We start from the raw sequence: 17,373 nt of genomic DNA on the forward strand, positions 1-17,373 counted from the left end.
CCTTAGACACGTTATATCCAGGGGTGGTATTTCTATTGATCCAGGTAAGAGCGAGGCTGTAGTAGATTGGGTACAACCAAAGAATGTGCACGAGATCAGGAGTTTCCTGGGATTGGCTGGGTACTACCACAGGTTTATTGAAGGCTTCTCTAAATTGTCAGGCTCATTGGCCAGATTGACCAGGAAGGGAGTGAAGTTTGAGTGGTCTGATGAATGTGAACAGAGCTTCCAGGAATTAAAGCAGCGACTCATCACTACGCCAGTGTTGACGATTCCTTCAGGAGAAGAGGGATTCGTAATTTACAATGATGCTTCCCATAAAGGTCTTGGATGCGTGTTGATGTAGCGAGGGAGAGTGATAGCCCATGCCTCACCACAGTTGAAAGAATATGAGAACGACTACCCTACCCATGATCTAGAATTGGCAGCGGTGGTCTGCGCACTGAAAATTTGGAGGCACTATCTATATGGGGGTAGGTGTGAGATATTTACTAACCATAAGAACTTAAAGTATTTCTTCACGCAGAAAGAATTAAATATAAGGTAGAGAAGATGGTTGGAGCTAATAAAGGATTATGATTGCACTATCAGCTACTACTCGAGAAAGGCTAATGTGGTCACTGATGCTTTGAGTCAAAAATCAGTGGATTCATTTGTATTTGTAGTGAAAATTTAGCATTCGATCCAGATGGATCTAGAAAGGCTCGGTATGGAGCTGGTAGAGGGCGATCACCAGACATTTATTACTAACCTGGTTTTGCAGCCAACTTTATAGGAGAGGATTAAAGCAGCCCAGAGTAATGATGCAGAATTAGTAAAGCTTATGGAGAAGGTACAGGATGGTCAGGAAACAGAGGTCAGCATCTCAGATGATGGAGCCTTGAGGTTCCGTACCAGGTTATGCGTTCCTACCGACCCTGAGATCAAGAAGGTTATTCTAGAGGAAGCGCATCGGTCCCTGTATACTGTACATCCAGGTAACACTAAAATGTATAGGGATCTTCGAGAGTCCTTCTGGTGGAGCAACATGAATAGGGAGATAGTCCAGTATGTGGATCAGTGTTTGACGTGCTACCAAGTGAAAGCTAAGCATCAAAGACTGGCAGGATCATTACAGCCACTCCACATTCCTGAGTGGAAGTGGGACCATATAGAGATGGATTTCGTCACAGGATTACCACCGGCGTTGCATGGACAAGACGCAATTTGGGTAATGGTTGATTGACTGACAAAGACTACCCACTTTTTGCTGATCAGAGTTAGCTACTCCATGGACAGATTGATTGAATTATATATTTAGAAGTTAGTTAGGCTCCATGGCATCCCAATGTCCATAGTTTCAGACAGAGACCCACGGTTTACATCTCGTTTTTGGAAGAGTCTGCAAGAAGCCATGAGTTCTCAGTTGTCATTCAGCATAACTTTTCATCCTCAGACAGATGGGCAAAAAGAGAGGACAATACAGATTCTTGAGGATATGCTGCGAGCATGTGTGTTGGACTTTGGAGGTCGTTCGATACAGTATTTGCCATTGGTCGAGTTTGCATATAACAACAGCTACCCGGCCAGCATTGGGATGGCACCGTATAAGGCACTATATGACAGGAGGTGGCGATCCCCGTTATACTGGGATGAGATTGGGGAAAGACAAATATTGAGGCTAGAGCTGATACAGTAGACTCAAGATAAAGTCGGACTCATTAGAGACTGGATCAGAACAGCATAGAGTCGGCAGAAAAGTTATGAAGATACTCACCGGCGAGAATTGGAGTTTGATGCAGGAGATCGCGTGTTCCGAAAGGTGGCACCGCTGAAAGTGGTTACGAGGTTCGGGAGGAAGGGTAAGCTGAGCCCTAGGTATATTGGGTCATTCGAGATTCTTGAAAAAGTGGGTCCAGTTGCCTATCTATTGGCATTACCAATGGTCCTGTCTAAGATCCATGACGTATTCAACTTTTCTATGCTAGGGAAATACATCCCAGACCCCTCCCATGTGATCAGCTATGAAGCATTGGAGTTGGGTGATACTTTAGTTTATGAGGAAGTGTCAGTGCAGATTTTTGACTGGAAGGAACAAAAGCTATGCATGAAGAAGATTCCACTAGTAAAAGTTTTATGGCACAATCATGCCATTAAGGAGGCTTCTTAGGAATTAGAGTATCAAATACACCAGAGATATCCACACCTATTCAGTGGAATTTAGAGTTGAGCCAGTCAGAATAAAGGGAATAATACTATGTATTTTTTTGTATAGTGTAACGTAAGATAGATAGAATTTTTAGTTTTGGAACGTGAATGGCTTTGGGAGAATTTTGAATAGTTGAAATCTCCTAGAACCCTCTTTGTAACAACGGTGTTCCTCCGCCATAAGTGAAGGTAATTAATAAATTGGGGTGTTTCTCTTTAAGAATGAAAAGTGATGAATAGCAAATTTCAAGGATGAAATTTTTATAAGAAGTGGAGAATGTAATAACCCCAAAAATGGCTATATAAGATTAGTGAGGTGATTCCAACAAAAAAAATAATTAATTAATTAAATTTATAAAAAATAAATAATAATTAAAATTTAGTTTTATTATTATTATTATTATTATTATTATTATTATTATTATTATTTACCTAAAGCTTTAAAAGAAGCTTTAGGATTTGGTTGCAGAGAGGTGCCTGCGTAGAAGCCCTCCCCCCCTCCCCTCTAAATTCGTTCTTGCTCTTCATCTCTCTCTCCCTCTCTCCTCATTTTTTCTTGACGGATACTCGCCCGATCGGAAATCAGGAAATACCGTTGGACTTCATTTTTCGCTGCCGTCATTTTTATTAGAGCAGATTGGTTGTAGAAGTAGTGTAAGCATATCTCCTGGGAGAAGCTAAATTTTCACTTTTACTTCAATTTCTTGTAAATTTTAAGTTCAATTGACGATCGGACACTACCACGAGAATCTAGGGATAATTCTCTACAAGTCTAGCGAAGCAGATTTCTCGTGGAGTCGTCGTAGGCATAACCCCAAATTTGGGATAAGGGGGTTATTAAGGGGCTAATTGTTATTTAATTAGTGTTGATTTAAAAATGCTAGAATATTTGGCATTCTAAGGTTGAAGTGGGGTGTTTGGAATTCGGGGCCTGGGTGAGCGTTACGAGTGTAATTTTGGGACCCATGGGCATAGTTCAGAAAACCAAGTGAGGGTGTTAAATATTAGTTAAAATGCTAATTTGGGGTATATGGCCCCTAGGGAAGGTTATATGGGTATTATTTTGGAAAATGAGTTAATTAATTTGGGAAAAACACGAATTACAGGATTTGAGTTTCGAACACCAAGGGTGTGGGATCTGGGTTTTAGCAAGCTCTCGGTAAGTTAGGTAAAAGGAATAAATTATAGCAGTATTTTTAGAGTTACTGTTTGAATTGATGTGTGAAAATGAGCATATGGTATTTTGTCTGAAAATTATTATGATATAACTATCAGATAAATTGTGTGGCATTTGAGTACGTAATATTAAATTGTGATATTTTGGAATATGAAATATGATTATAGAATTATTGTCTATGATAAGTGGGGAAATATAGGAATATGATTTGTATTATTTAAAAGTGTGGAAATTCACGAAATGGGTTATATATATTATATGAGAATGAAATGTGTATATTGAGATGGGGAATTCTGAAATTATGAATATTGGAAATGTGAAAATTGTATTAAGAATTCTGCAAGGTAAATACTGAAATGTGAAAATGGGAAATATGAATATTGTAATGTAAATACTGCAATATGAATAGTTGAAACATGAATATTGAAATTAGTATACTGAAATGTAGATATGGCATTGTGAATATTGAGTTGAGAATAAGAAAACGAGAATATTGCAACGTGAATATTGCAATATGGGAATTGAAATGTGGTTGATGAAATGTCAATACCGCATAATGATTGCCGGTGTGTGGTAATGATAACCCTGATGGATGGTTATGGAAACCCTAATGATGGGTTGTGATATTGAGTATAGTATCGTTGCTAGTGGTGTAGTGCAACCACACGGATTCTTGGAACATGTGGCGTAATAGTCGGCTGAGTTGTTTAGTAAAGTTGTTTTGCCCCCTGATTCTGGATAAGGGCTATAGGCTGGCCAGTCGTACTATAGATGGGAGATATGAGATATGATTTTGATATAACCAAGTCAGCCAACCACAGTTAGATTCAACCTTCGGGCTGCACAACCTTGACCATGGGGAGAAGCATGGCATGGAAAGAAAGTTCCTCAGGGTAGCCATGAGTTACAGACGCGATGTTGGTACTAGATACCAAAAATACTCATAAGCCAAATAGTGAAATGGAAACAAAAGGGAAAGAATGATTAAATGGACTAAAATGAGAAATGAAAGAAATAATGGAAATTAAGAAATAGAGAATGATATAATTGAGAAATGGATTCGTGTGAGTTAATAACATAAATAATGTAGGCAAAGTGAAAGTCTCCGCTTGAGGGCTTACTGAGTAAGGTGAGTGCCCTAATAGGTATCAGATGTGGCTATATCTAGCTGCATAACGAGTTAGGGCAAAGGGAAGCTACCTGTATAGGCGAGTAATCTTCCTTATTCTTAGAAACTTCGCGAGTAAATATGTGTTGGAAATGATTGAATTTGAGAAATAATTTTAAAATTTATAAAATCTTGTGTTGTATATCTATATGATTATGAGAATATGTTTATCAGTGCATTTTTATCAGATGAAATGATGACTTGAAGTAAAGTGTGTCATAACTGAACTCATATTGCCACATACTGTAAATAGTTTATTCCTTCTTACTGAAATGTGTCTCACCCAAATTATCTAAATTTTTCAGGGAACGGAGATAGGCCAGGTAATAGAGCTCCGAGACAAATAGAGCTCCGAGACCGTAGGAGGTTGAGACCTTAACACACAGGATGAGTTCTTGGACTAGGGAGGGGTGTAATTCCCCTAAATTTGAGTTGTTTTTGAGTATGTGGTGGTAATGTATTTATATATGTATGTTGATACTTTGAGTATTGTATTCTGATTGTTATATATATACCATCTTCCGTTGTTAGGTTGTATAAATGAAATGACTTTTTACCTGATACCCAATGCGGGTCGAGTCATATGAGTGGTAATAGGGTTGTTAACGTGACTGATTGGCGAATATTATTGGTGACGAATGAATATTTATCATTGTTTATAAAAAAAAAATTATACGAAAATCGGGCGTCACAGACATCCTAACTGTAATCTTATGAGCATTAAGGAATTTCTTTTTTGGTTTCTCATAAGATGTCATGCTTCCAAAATTAGATGCATATGATTCAACACAAGATTTAATAAAAGAATTATCACCTGAATCAGTGTGTGTATTATCATCACAAGAAACATAAGATGATTCAAAGCATGATGTATTGCAGGATATGACATAAGAATCATCAAATACATCATTAACTAAACTAGAAGGTGAATCATATACCTCTTCATTAATAGACGTTATTGGCCCATGATTTACCTCCTCTTGATCTTTCGGAGTTAAACTATTCAGAGTAGTAAACTCCTCCTCTTTGCGCTTTCCATATCTCCTTTCCAGTTCTTCCCAAATTTCTTGTGCACTTTTACATGCCATAATCTCAAGAAAAACATTAGAATCTAATGCAAAATATAACATGTCCATGGCATATAAATTCGTATGCATTGACCTAATATCATTTTTCTTCCAAGGGCATACAAATTCTATTAACAATCACCTGTCAGACCATCCAATCCATTGATTTTATAAATATGCTCATTCTAATTTTTCAGGTCATGTAATCGACGCCACAAAATACAGGAGCCCTATAAGGTGACTTTCCCTCACTGAATAGGGATACTCCAAACTAAGCCATTGAGATCTTTTACAAAAACGTTTAAGTCTCTACAATGAGACTTTGATACCAATTGTTGGAATTGGTGTATTTCCACGAGGGGGTGAATTGGGTATTTTAAAATTTATTCCTAGGTTCAATTTAAGTTCACATTCAGTATAGCTTAACCTAGGGTCTGTCTAAATGAATACTAATTACCCAACAAGAATTTAATTAAGCAAATAATCAGAGCAAGTATAGCAGGTTCAATTTTTCCCAATCATTCAAAATGATAAAACATAAACATTCAAGTTTAGAAATTTAAATTTTGAAAATTAAAATCAGATGCAAGAAATGTTATCGAGGTTTGGCCAACAATACCTACGTCCCCGCCTCAAGCTCACAAGCAAGAGGATTCCACTAAGTTGTTCACTTGCGAGTGGAGCGACATCGTTTACAACACCTTACCAGGATGATGTACCTAGTTTTCCTAATCGGGTTTGAACCAGTCTGGTGTTCTCCTAACCGGGTCTGAGCAAGTCCAAGACTATTCATAGGGCTAGTCTCCCTCTTCCGTTCACCCATCGTGAATACAACAGATAATCAATAATTTTTGTGTATAAACAAATGTGCTTCTAACACTAAACAGATTATGTACAACAATATGCTCAATACACTCATATATGATAAGGAATTAATACTCAAGTGGAATTTGGTCTAAACAATGTATCTACTCACAACAAGATATGTGTGTGTGTGTGTGTGTGTGTGTGTGTGTGTGTGTGTGTGTGTGTGTGTGTGTTTGTGTGTGTGAGTGAGTGAGTGAGGTCTTTGATTCTAGAAGATATATTCATAGTGTAAGTAATGAAAGAATCTAAATAACCTTACTCAAACAACTCAGTAATATATTTAAAAAATGAAGCACAAAAGAGTTTATGGATTAAGTTTACAAAAGATTTATTAAGGATAAAAGTAAACTTTCAGTTCTTGCAATTTGTATGCAAGAAACTCACAAGTTAGAATAATTTTCCCAAACAATGCTAATCAATCAATAACAATATGGGAAAAATTATCAAGAAAACTCTCAATGAAGAATTTTCAAATGAGTCTAGAAATTTGAGAGTATATAGAGATTTGTGTAGGAAAATACTCGCAACAATAAAGCTCAAAACTCCACTTCAACTTGCAATTAATTTTCAAGTGATAAGCAAATAAATCTCTCTACTCTTAAAAAGATTTTAGCATGTAATGTAAGAGAGTGAAAAAATTTGCTTGAAAATATGTTGCATCGCCAAATGGGAGTATAAGAATTCGAGAGGATTTTTCCTTAATCAATTTTCTAATTTCATCCCTAATTAGAGCAAATGGAGTGATATAGTTTCTCCTCAAAAAATAATAGTTGGGACTCAAAAGGAATTTTTAGAAAATTTTAATTAGCATTTTTACCCTAAGTAACGTGGTTATTTCAAGTGAACCCGAGAGGTTTGGTCGCCCAAACACTCACATCAGCTCATAGCCATTTTTCTTATTTGGTTGACTATGACCAAAGGCCGGTCAGCTGAGCTAGGCGATTTCCCAAACCTTCATAGGTTTGGGTGCCTGGTCTTAAGGTCGGTTTGCTAAGAGGGTGAGTTTGGTTGACTGAAGGTATTTTGAACTGATGGTTCAGTCGACCAAGGTAGGTAGGAAAAATCAACTTCAAGGTTCGGTCAACCATGGACAATTAGTTCAAATACTGTTCGGTCGCTCAAGCCTTAGTCAACATGTTGAATTCTGGCCTATTTGGTCGACTGAGGCATTTATAATGCCTTAAGGTCGGTCGCCCAAAGCCCTTTCAAAATGCAAGTTAGGTCTTGTTTTTTATTTAGAAGTCACCCTTGTTCGCATAGGTATAACTTTTAAGATATAGGGGATTTTTCATGAAGTGTTTGGGGACCTAAGGTCAGTCTAAGGCCCAGGCTTTTAAATTAAGTCCAAAAAATCTAGCGTCGGTCAACCGAAGTCTAAGCCTTCTTTTTGTCCTTGAACGTATTTAACCATATGTGAATAAGTTATAACATTTAGGTCCTAATGCTTAGCCTATGGTTTGAGCATTTAATACTTATCATACATAAGATGTAGTTATTACAGACCATAATATAAAAAACTAAATGTAATTACAATTGAAATAAACAAATGTCTTCTTTCTTCTTTGCTTTTCTCTTCATGGAATGTGCCAGTATGATGTGAGCTTTAAGTCCATTAGGCTTCCATTTACTCGTATCTTATGTCCGTGTCGAAATGTAAACCTGTTGACGCACTAAGTGCATACATAAGATATAGATGCTTTATCAGCATCAAAATAGGGATCAGACTCAAAAAGATAACAATTATTTATTAAAGACTTTTTAAAGGGGCTCAATCGACCATCCTATTTATCACACATCTTCCTCAGCTGCCCAAACAAAGATCCCAATCTAACTCATCTGCCTCGGCAGACTGGCCCTCAAGGTCTAAAATTGACTGGCTGACCAAGCTTAACCATTCAAGAAACCAAACCTTAGGCTAGGCGACCAAACCTATGAAGGTTTGCAAAATAGCCTTGGCTCGGCCAACCAACACAGTGATCGGTCAACCAAACTCGCAAGATCTTTCAAATTTAATGTGTTTGTTCGAGCAACCGAACCTCTCGAGTTCACGTATTTTTACAGCGTTAAATGAGGGTTAATTTTAATTAAACTTTTTCAAAAAATTCCCTCTGTGTCCCTAATAGTCTAAAATTAATGGAATTTTATATATACCCCTTCATTTGTCCTGATTAGGTATGGGATTAGCATTTTGATTAGCAATTTTTCTTTGAAATATTTTTGTGCTAAAATCTTTCATACTCCCACATTCTTGCAAGCATATTATTTAAAACTCTTTCTCATACTTTATTGATTGCATATTTTAGAAAGAGTGCAATTGTGTTCTTCTCCTTCATTTGCAAAGTTATTGCAACTTGAAGGTAGATTGAATACTCAATCTTGTGGGCATTTATACATCTTTATATAGCTTATTACTCTCTCTCATATTTGCATGGTTTGATCTTGATTTTTTAGAGTAAGTTAAAAATTCTTTTCCCATTATATTTCATTAATAAATATAGTATTGGGAAGAGCTATCTTTGCTTCTAATTCTTAGCATCTTTATTGCAAGAATCAAAAGCTTGCATATTATTTTTTATAAACGTTTTTGCAAGCTTAAACTCTAATATCTATTGTGCTTGATATTTGATAAATTTTTTCGAGATATTTTCTTAGGATTTTTAAAGTACCTTTGATTATTCTTTTATTGAATATACTATATTGAATTAAAGGTCTCACTCTCACACATATATATACATACATTCTTGAGAGTGGACATATAACTTGACAAATCTCACTTTGAGCATAAATCTTTATCATTTGTGAGTGCATTATTGATCATATTATGGTACATATCTGCTTATTGTAGAAGCACGTTCATTTGTACATAAAGTTTTATGTCTGTTGTATTCCTGACGTGTGATTGTCGAAGGAGGATTGCATTGGCCTGCAACGTGCACCAGATTGCTTAGACCCGGTTAAGAAAGCACCGGATGGTTTAAACCCAATTAAGAAAACCATGTACACCTTTCTAAGGTGTGGTTGTAAAAGTTGGGGTCAGCCGTGTGAATCTGAACTAGGGTATTCCCTTACCAAGTAAGGAAAGGGTAATTGTAATCAATGGCGCTTCACCCGTAAGTCAGCAAAGTTGGTGGAATCCTCTTTCTTGTGAGCTTGAAGCGGAGATGTAGACAGTATTGGCCAAACCCCGATATCATATCTTGTGTCATTCTCTTCCTTGCGCATTTTATTCTCAGCACTTTAAATTTAGGTCATGTATGTTTGATTTATGTATTAACTGCTTTACATACATGTTTTGAATAATTGTGAGAATTGTGATTGATTGGATAGACCCTAGGTTGTGCAATACTGTTGTTATCTAATTTAACCTAAGAAGAAAATTTAAAAATCTCCAATTCACCCCTCCTCTGGGAAAATATGAGCAAGCTACTACCATGTGATGTGCCTTCTTCATCAACCTCCTCCCACCCTCAATTAATTTAGCTTTAATTTTGGTTTAGGTTATTATAAAACTTTCGTTTAGTTAAGAGATGGGGTGTATGTGAGCTAAGACAACTTTATCCACAATGGAAATAAACATGTTAGTAACGGAACCCTCTTCAAAAAGGTCCAAGGGGTAAGTTACATAAGCAATATATTAATTTTCTTCTCCAACAATGGGCTCAATGTGGTAGCATCTTCCTTTGTACTGATCAAGGCTAGTAAGTCCATGGGTCCACACAGTTTTCCATGTACCATTAGAAGATTCAACAGCTACCGTGGCTCCTACTTCCTCACGTGGAACTCTTGGTTGAGGAGTTACTCAAAATACTACCAAGATATCAGTATCCTTGGTTTCATTGTCAGGAGTATAATTAGTCAATTTTGTGATTTTGTGAAAGATTCTTGTAAAATGTTTCGTTAATCATATCGAGTAGACCATGTTGCTGTGAGAATTGTTAATTCATGAGTTGTAGGGAGGGACTTATGTCACCACAAACAGAGATTAAAGCAAGTGTTGGATTCAAATAAGAGAAATGTACGTAATAGAAAAATTCTTAGGTTTCTGATGTTGGATTTAGATTTTTTAACAAAACACAAAACTAAATTAACTAGTATTTTATCTAAATCTCCACACATTCAAATTTAAGGCCTAAAAATAATATTTCCAAACACAATCAACTTATTTTTGAACCTACAAATCCACAATAAAAACTCGAAAGGTGTATCAGTGTATGTATCATTATGCTCACTCTCTTAAGAATTTATTAGGTAGCCACTCCAACCATAAATCATGCATGTTGATAATCATTAGTACTGCTTGGTACTCAATTATGTATAAACCGTAGTTCAAAAATTATTCATCAAAATGTTCCTAAAATATGAAATATGATTAAATTTAAAAGATATTGAGTGCCTATTTAAGTGAAGAATTTTGTTTGAGCAATAGAAAGAAAAGGAAAACAAGTTAAAATAAATTTATTTTCTATTGCATTTTCACTATTCTAATATTATTAAAATTTTAAAAAAAAATGTTAATCATTTGTAAAATTGAGTTTCTATTCAATGAATAGCATTTTTTTTTTTTTTATTCTTTGGATCACTTCCTTTGATAACAAACATAAAAAATAAATAAATAAACTCTTTCTCTCATTTTTTTTTTTTTTGCTCTAATATTTTTCAAATTCAGGACCTAAATATATTGAATGTACCTAATAATTTTTCCACCTCTTAATGAAAAGAATGATGTAAAATTCAACAATCAGGAACAAATTTTATGCAAGTATAACGCAACTTCCCTTCAATCTCATAAAAGGCTTCTTGAAGCATCCAGGATCTTCACAAATATAACAACAGCTGCAGCTACTGATCACAAATTACACCTAGCTATCACAAGCCAGGATGCATGTGCACCGCACAAGCATTGCTTATGTAACTGTGGCTATTTACAAAACGCATTTTCTATATATATATATATATATATATATATATATATATATGAGCGTATAGATATTTATTATTTAATTAGCTTAATTAATTGGCAGCTGCTGCAGGTGGAGTAACCCCAGAGCCCTCTTCAACCCTATTCCAATGCTGCGTTGTCGTTTCCCTAGCCTTCCCTTCATACGCCTTTGCCGTGTCGTAAGAAGCATGCAACCCCACGAATAAATAGTAGAGCAGCAGAAGCCCAGTCCACACCCCAAACCTCACAAATGAATCCTTATCTATCGATCCCAGTAAAAATATGTTGATGAATATTGACGCCGCCGGCAGCCACGGCACCAACGGCACCCCCCACAGCTTTGGCGCCCTCGCCTGCGGCACAAACGCCCACAGACAAAACGTCGCTATGAACCATATCGGCACTATCACCACATACCCCACCCACCCGTCGCTCACTCCCCAATACGCCGCCGTCCCGATGGAAGACCCCACTATGAGGAGCAGGCAGGCCACGAGCTTGTTCCGGTTCGCCGGCGTAGTCTCGCCGGTGGAGTAGTATCGGCGGACGAGGAGCGCTACGGCCACCAGCATGAAGATGAAGAGGGTGGAGATGGAGAGGAGGTTGGAGAGGATGTTGAGCTTGGTGAAGAAGGCGATCACTGCCGTGGCCACCAGCATCACCACCGTCGCGTTCACCGGTGTCCCCGTCTTGCTGTGAACCTGCGCCAGCCACGGCGGCATCATGTGAGTGCGCGCGATGTGGGTGAGGTAGCGAGCCTGCCCGACGGCGCTGACGAGGAGAACAGTGGTCATGCCCTTGAGCGCGCCGGCGGCGACGACGTACTTGGCCCAGCCCATGCCGACTGCCTGAAAGGCGACGGAGTAGGGGGCGTCGACGTTGACGTATTTGTAGGATTGCATGAGGCAGAGAGTGACGGCGAGTACGCAGTAGATGAGGGTAGTGAGTGCCATGGAGCCGACGAGGCCGATGGGGATGTCGCGGGCGGGGTTTTTTGTTTCCTCGGCCATGGTGGCGACGGCGTCGAAGCCAACGTACGCGAAGAAGAGGACGGCGGAGGCTTGGAAGATGCCCCGCGCGCCGAAGGGGGCGAAGGGGGTGTAGTTCTTGAGGTCGGCCTTGGTGAAGCCGGCGACGATGATGAAGACGATGATGAAGATGTGGAAAATGGAGGCGAGGTAGTTGAAGCGGGAGGAGCCTTTGGTGCTCAAGACGGCGAGGACGCAGATGACGGAGATGACGACGACGGCGATGGGGTCGAGGTGGCCGTAGTCGGGGTTCATGCCGTGGACAATGATGCGGAAGTCATCGGGGTCGTGGTTGCAGAGGGTGGCGAAGTAGGAGGTCCAGGAGCGGGCCACAGCGGCGCCCCCAATCACGTACTCCAGGAGGATGTTGCCGGCGGCGATGAATGCCATGAAGTCGCCTAGCTCTACCCTGAGGTAGGCGAATGATCCGCCTGAACGTTGCGTGCCAAGTGTCAATTGAGTTTAATTATAAGCTGAGAAATAGTTACAATTAATGTTTCCTTTACAATTTGAAATCCATCAACCATAACATGTGAGCATTTGGATTTACACTGTTATATATATATATATTCGAATTAACATTTTATATTATTTGTTTTTATTAATACAAATAAAAAAATAAAAAAAAATTTATTTGATACCAAAAACAAATGTGGAACACTTGCCAATTTATTTTTCAGTATCAATAGCACTTCTATATGGCAAATTCATGCATAATGCAGCACGAAAAGATGAATACATTATGCAATCTTTAGAAACTTAGGATGACCTCTTTTTGAAAGGGTAAATGAGAAATAATCATAAATTTTCTAAATATGAAAAATGCATTTTCCTAATTTCAGATCATTAATTATCAAGGACTCCCGAGTACAATTATCAATAAAACCCTCTTGAAATTATAATTTAATTTGTTGATGAAAGTAAATTTTCATTGAGACCTTGAATTTGAATTTTTTGTGTGGATTTGGACAAAACAAAGTATAAATTTATATAATTTTTTTTCAAATTCACACAATTCCAAATTCAAGTTTTGAAATTCATGCTCCAAACAATATATTAGTAAACTTTTTTTATATTTGTTTAAAAAAATCCAAAAGATACGGTGTCATATTTAGAAAACATAATTAGCTAGGAGAATTTTAAAATTTTACTCTTTATTTATTAATAGATAATAAGAGGATTTGAGAGATTCAAAAGTTTAATCAAAGCACCACCTAATGCACACTAAAATCTTATGTAGGAGAGGCAAAATAGGTCGAAACCTGACGGATGATCCGTGACCCGCCCCTTTAAATCGAGTTTGGGTTTAGTACAAGCCAACTCGTTTATTAAATGGGTTAGGCAGGTTCGGGCCGAGTGATCCGTTTATGACCCGTTCAAAAATAAAATAAATAAGTGTTTTTCTAAAAAAATATATATGTCATTTTATATGAAATATTTAAAATTTTTAAAATAAATAAATTATATTTTTTTAAACAAATGACCCGTTTATTAAACGGGCAAGTTTGGATTTACAAAATAGTCACCTGTTAATAAACGTGACAACCCGAACCCAAATCCGTCTAATTCCAACTCGTTTATGACCCGTTCGAATCTAACCCGCTAACCCGTTTTACCACCCCTAAATTCTTATGAATTGGAAAATCAAAAAAATATATGCTACGCTTTAAAAATTCAAACTTGAAAGTTTTTTGACACCAAATTATCTGAAATATCATATTCCATGCGCTAAACATGAATAAAAATATAGATTATACTCTCTCTATTTACTACTACATATATATATATATATATATATATATATATATATATCTGCTTCTAAAAATAAAAGATTCGGCATATTAGCTATGTATGGCATGCGTGTGAATAAGCAGAATAGTATTTTTTTTTTTTTCTACCAAATCTCAATCTTAATATTTTTTTTTATAAGCTTTTGTTTCCAAATCGTTTTCTTTTAATGAAAGGGTCCACACACCTCCACCAATTAAATTAATCACTCAATATTATTTCAATTCGCTAAGATACTTTGAAATTAATTAATTGCCCGTTTGGGCTTTTTGCAAATCTGTACATACTGGAATGAAATGCACGGCAGGGGGTGGCCAAGTGTCTTATTACTCCTATTAAATAAATAATTACGTACAAAGTGTGTCTTATCATAGTAATCAATTAATTAATATTTGACCATATATGCCCATACAGCGAATTCAAACTTTAATTTATACACATCCAAGTGTGGAATGGAGTATCGGTGTAGAAGTCGTTGTTTGAAGATAATGTTTTCACAACGCATGGAGGAATACAGACAAGCTGTAAGTCCACACCTATTTGTATTCAAAACTAAAGAGAATAAATCTCAGACCCAAATAAATAAGGAGTACATTTTTATTTTGTGTCCCTTAACTAAGATCAATCCTACTTTTTAAAGAAGAACACTTCAAAAACAAAATTATTAATCTTTAAATAAATTAAAAATTATTAAGTATTATTAAAGCATCCTGTTATTATCTTAATTGTTATTTTAAACAAAATTTACAAATAATAAGTGAGATGTATGATAAAGACATAAGGTATGGATATTTTACTATAAAAAATCTTAAATATAAAATTTGAAGGGAAATAGAATGCAATTGATGATTTTTTTTCTCTGGATTTATTTTAAATTTAGATTTAAAGAAGAGGATTATCCAAACATGTTGGTATTTCTCAATTATCCAACTAATTTTTGGAAAATAACAATAGTAATAATAATATATGTGACACGATTTATTTTTCGAAAATTAAACGCAAGAAACGGGAAGAAAAGAAAAAATACCTGCGACCGGAATCTCAACCGCGAACTCAGTGTAACAAAAAACGGAAAGCATGGCGGAAATGCCCGAAACCACGTAAGACAAGACGACGGCGGGACCGGCGTGCTCCCTGGTTTCTTGGCCGGTGAGGACGAAGATTCCTGCGCCGACGACAGCTCCGAGGCCGAACCAGATGAGGTCCCACCAGGTGAGGTTCTTCTTCATGTCGTGCTGGCTCCGGGCCTTCACCTCATGGAGCTCGGTGTGGTCCATGGATCGGGTAAAGACCCGATCCACCAACCGGGTTGGAGTCTGAGCTAATGCCTTCACATAGTTGTCGAAGCTCTTGAATGACTCTTCCGGGAAAAAATCGTCTTTCGTACACGAGCAACGCCTCCTCCTCACCCCTCCTCCTCCCTCGCCCGCTTCGTTCCCTACCCCCATTCTGCACTTTCAAAAAAAAATAAAAACAAAGAATCAATCATCACTACACCCATTGAATTTCAATATTGCTAAAGGTGTTTGAAACGACGGCGTTTTACCCTGTTCGCCTCTGCCAAAAACCCAAAAAAAAAAAAAAAATCCGTGATTTGGATGTGATGATCGGAAAATCTGGAAATTTTGATCACGAGAACGACATTAAAGATGAAGATGTGTAGAAATAAATTTTGAAAAATAAGAAATAAATTTTAAAAAACACAGAATGAAGAGATAAATTCTTTAAAAAATACAGAATTTTTTTTCAAATAGAGAGAGAGAGAGAGAGAGAGAGGAACATTATGTAGATCCGAATCTAAAGAATCATGGAGAGGGAGGGAGAGACAGATGACCTGATCGGAATGAGATTCCGGCGGCCGAAGAGGCGGCGAAAGAAGGTTGAAAAGGACGACGAATTGTGGTCGGGGCGCGAGAGAGATTGGAGAGGCAGGGCCGTTTTATATATTGGAATCTTTTGGACCAGGAATCACACAGCTGGATTCCAAGGTTTGACTTTAAAAATCAACTAGTTGAACCGACACGTGGCAGTTGCTGCTGCTGCTCCATTGAAATTCTGCATAAAAAAAACCCAGTTAAAAAGGGTATTTTTTGGCGAGATGACTCAGGCGAGAGCGTGAAGCTAGAGCCCGTGAATGATTCGCGGCGTGTTATCGGACACAATGCAGGAGTGTTCCCATTTTTTGCTGTGCGAATCGGACGGCTGATAATGAATCCCTATAACTGCGGCCCGTGATGCGGGACCCACCTAGACTACCTTTCTGATGTGCAGGATCCTCATAGAGGCAAGTACAGAGCATACTCGGCGCCATGATATGATCATTGCAAGGAACCCATTACAATTTCGTTAAACCAGAGGTTAGCCTCGCGCTACTCCTCAGTGACTCGGCAGGTTACGGGTATCCACTGTAAAGATATCCCTCGTAATATCATAAAGACATTACAAGTCCATAGAAATAAGAGAATAGAAGTCTTTCAGGCAAATAGCCTTTAGGGGAAGAAGAAAATTAGAAAGCTATGGACAAACACACAAAGGAAATTTTATTTCTCTAACTGTGTCTAATATAAAATAGGACGTCACCGGACCATAAGTTAGCACCAAAGTCAAAATATTCTTATCTTATGCTCAAATAATTTTTATGGATTAGGTTTACTTTTAATTATCGATCCACTGCAATACTTTTCTAGTAAAGTTCTCCTATAAATTTTCTTATAATTTTATATTTTATTTTTAAATTTTCTATTATATATAGTAATTTAAATAATATTTTTTTCATAATCACTATTAGCAGTTGGATTAATAATTTTTTGTATCAGTAATAATTGAATAAATTTTTTTATAATTTATGTTGACCCTATGAGTCATACCCTTGTTTTGATCCTGACAAATACTCTGATATTTAATGGTTGTCAAGTTTGTGTGCAGGTTCTTATTGGTAAATTCATATAATGGCATGCAACAACCTGAAGAGAAACGAAGATCTAGCATATTTATTGTTGTATTTGTTATCATTGGGTTTGTAATTATTTCAGTTTAAATGAGTATGTAATAATCTCTGCAGGTCATGCATGTAGGAAGTACACTCAGCAAATGATCATACATAGACCATAGAAAGACCTTAGGGATCACCTTTCAGTCGACCGACGCCGTAT

The 17,373-nt window shown here is 37.2% G+C and overlaps 1 protein-coding gene across 1 annotated transcript; it reads right to left on the reverse strand.

Annotated features, from left to right (window-relative positions):
* Positions 1 to 11,447: 11,447 nt before the first annotated feature.
* Positions 11,448 to 16,222, reverse strand: LOC131160054 (cationic amino acid transporter 1). Its single transcript, XM_058115365.1, has 3 exons — positions 16,056 to 16,222; positions 15,249 to 15,670; positions 11,448 to 12,864 (listed from the first exon to the last, which is right to left on the reverse strand). Exons 2-3 carry the CDS (start codon positions 15,667 to 15,669, stop codon positions 11,477 to 11,479), a joined length of 1,809 nt encoding a protein of 602 aa, XP_057971348.1. The 5' UTR covers position 15,670; positions 16,056 to 16,222; the 3' UTR covers positions 11,448 to 11,476.
* Positions 16,223 to 17,373: the final 1,151 nt, after the last annotated feature.

The sequence above is a fragment of the Malania oleifera genome, chromosome 7 (genome assembly GCF_029873635.1).
Source record: "Malania oleifera isolate guangnan ecotype guangnan chromosome 7, ASM2987363v1, whole genome shotgun sequence".
NCBI lineage: Eukaryota > Viridiplantae > Streptophyta > Magnoliopsida > Santalales > Ximeniaceae > Malania > Malania oleifera.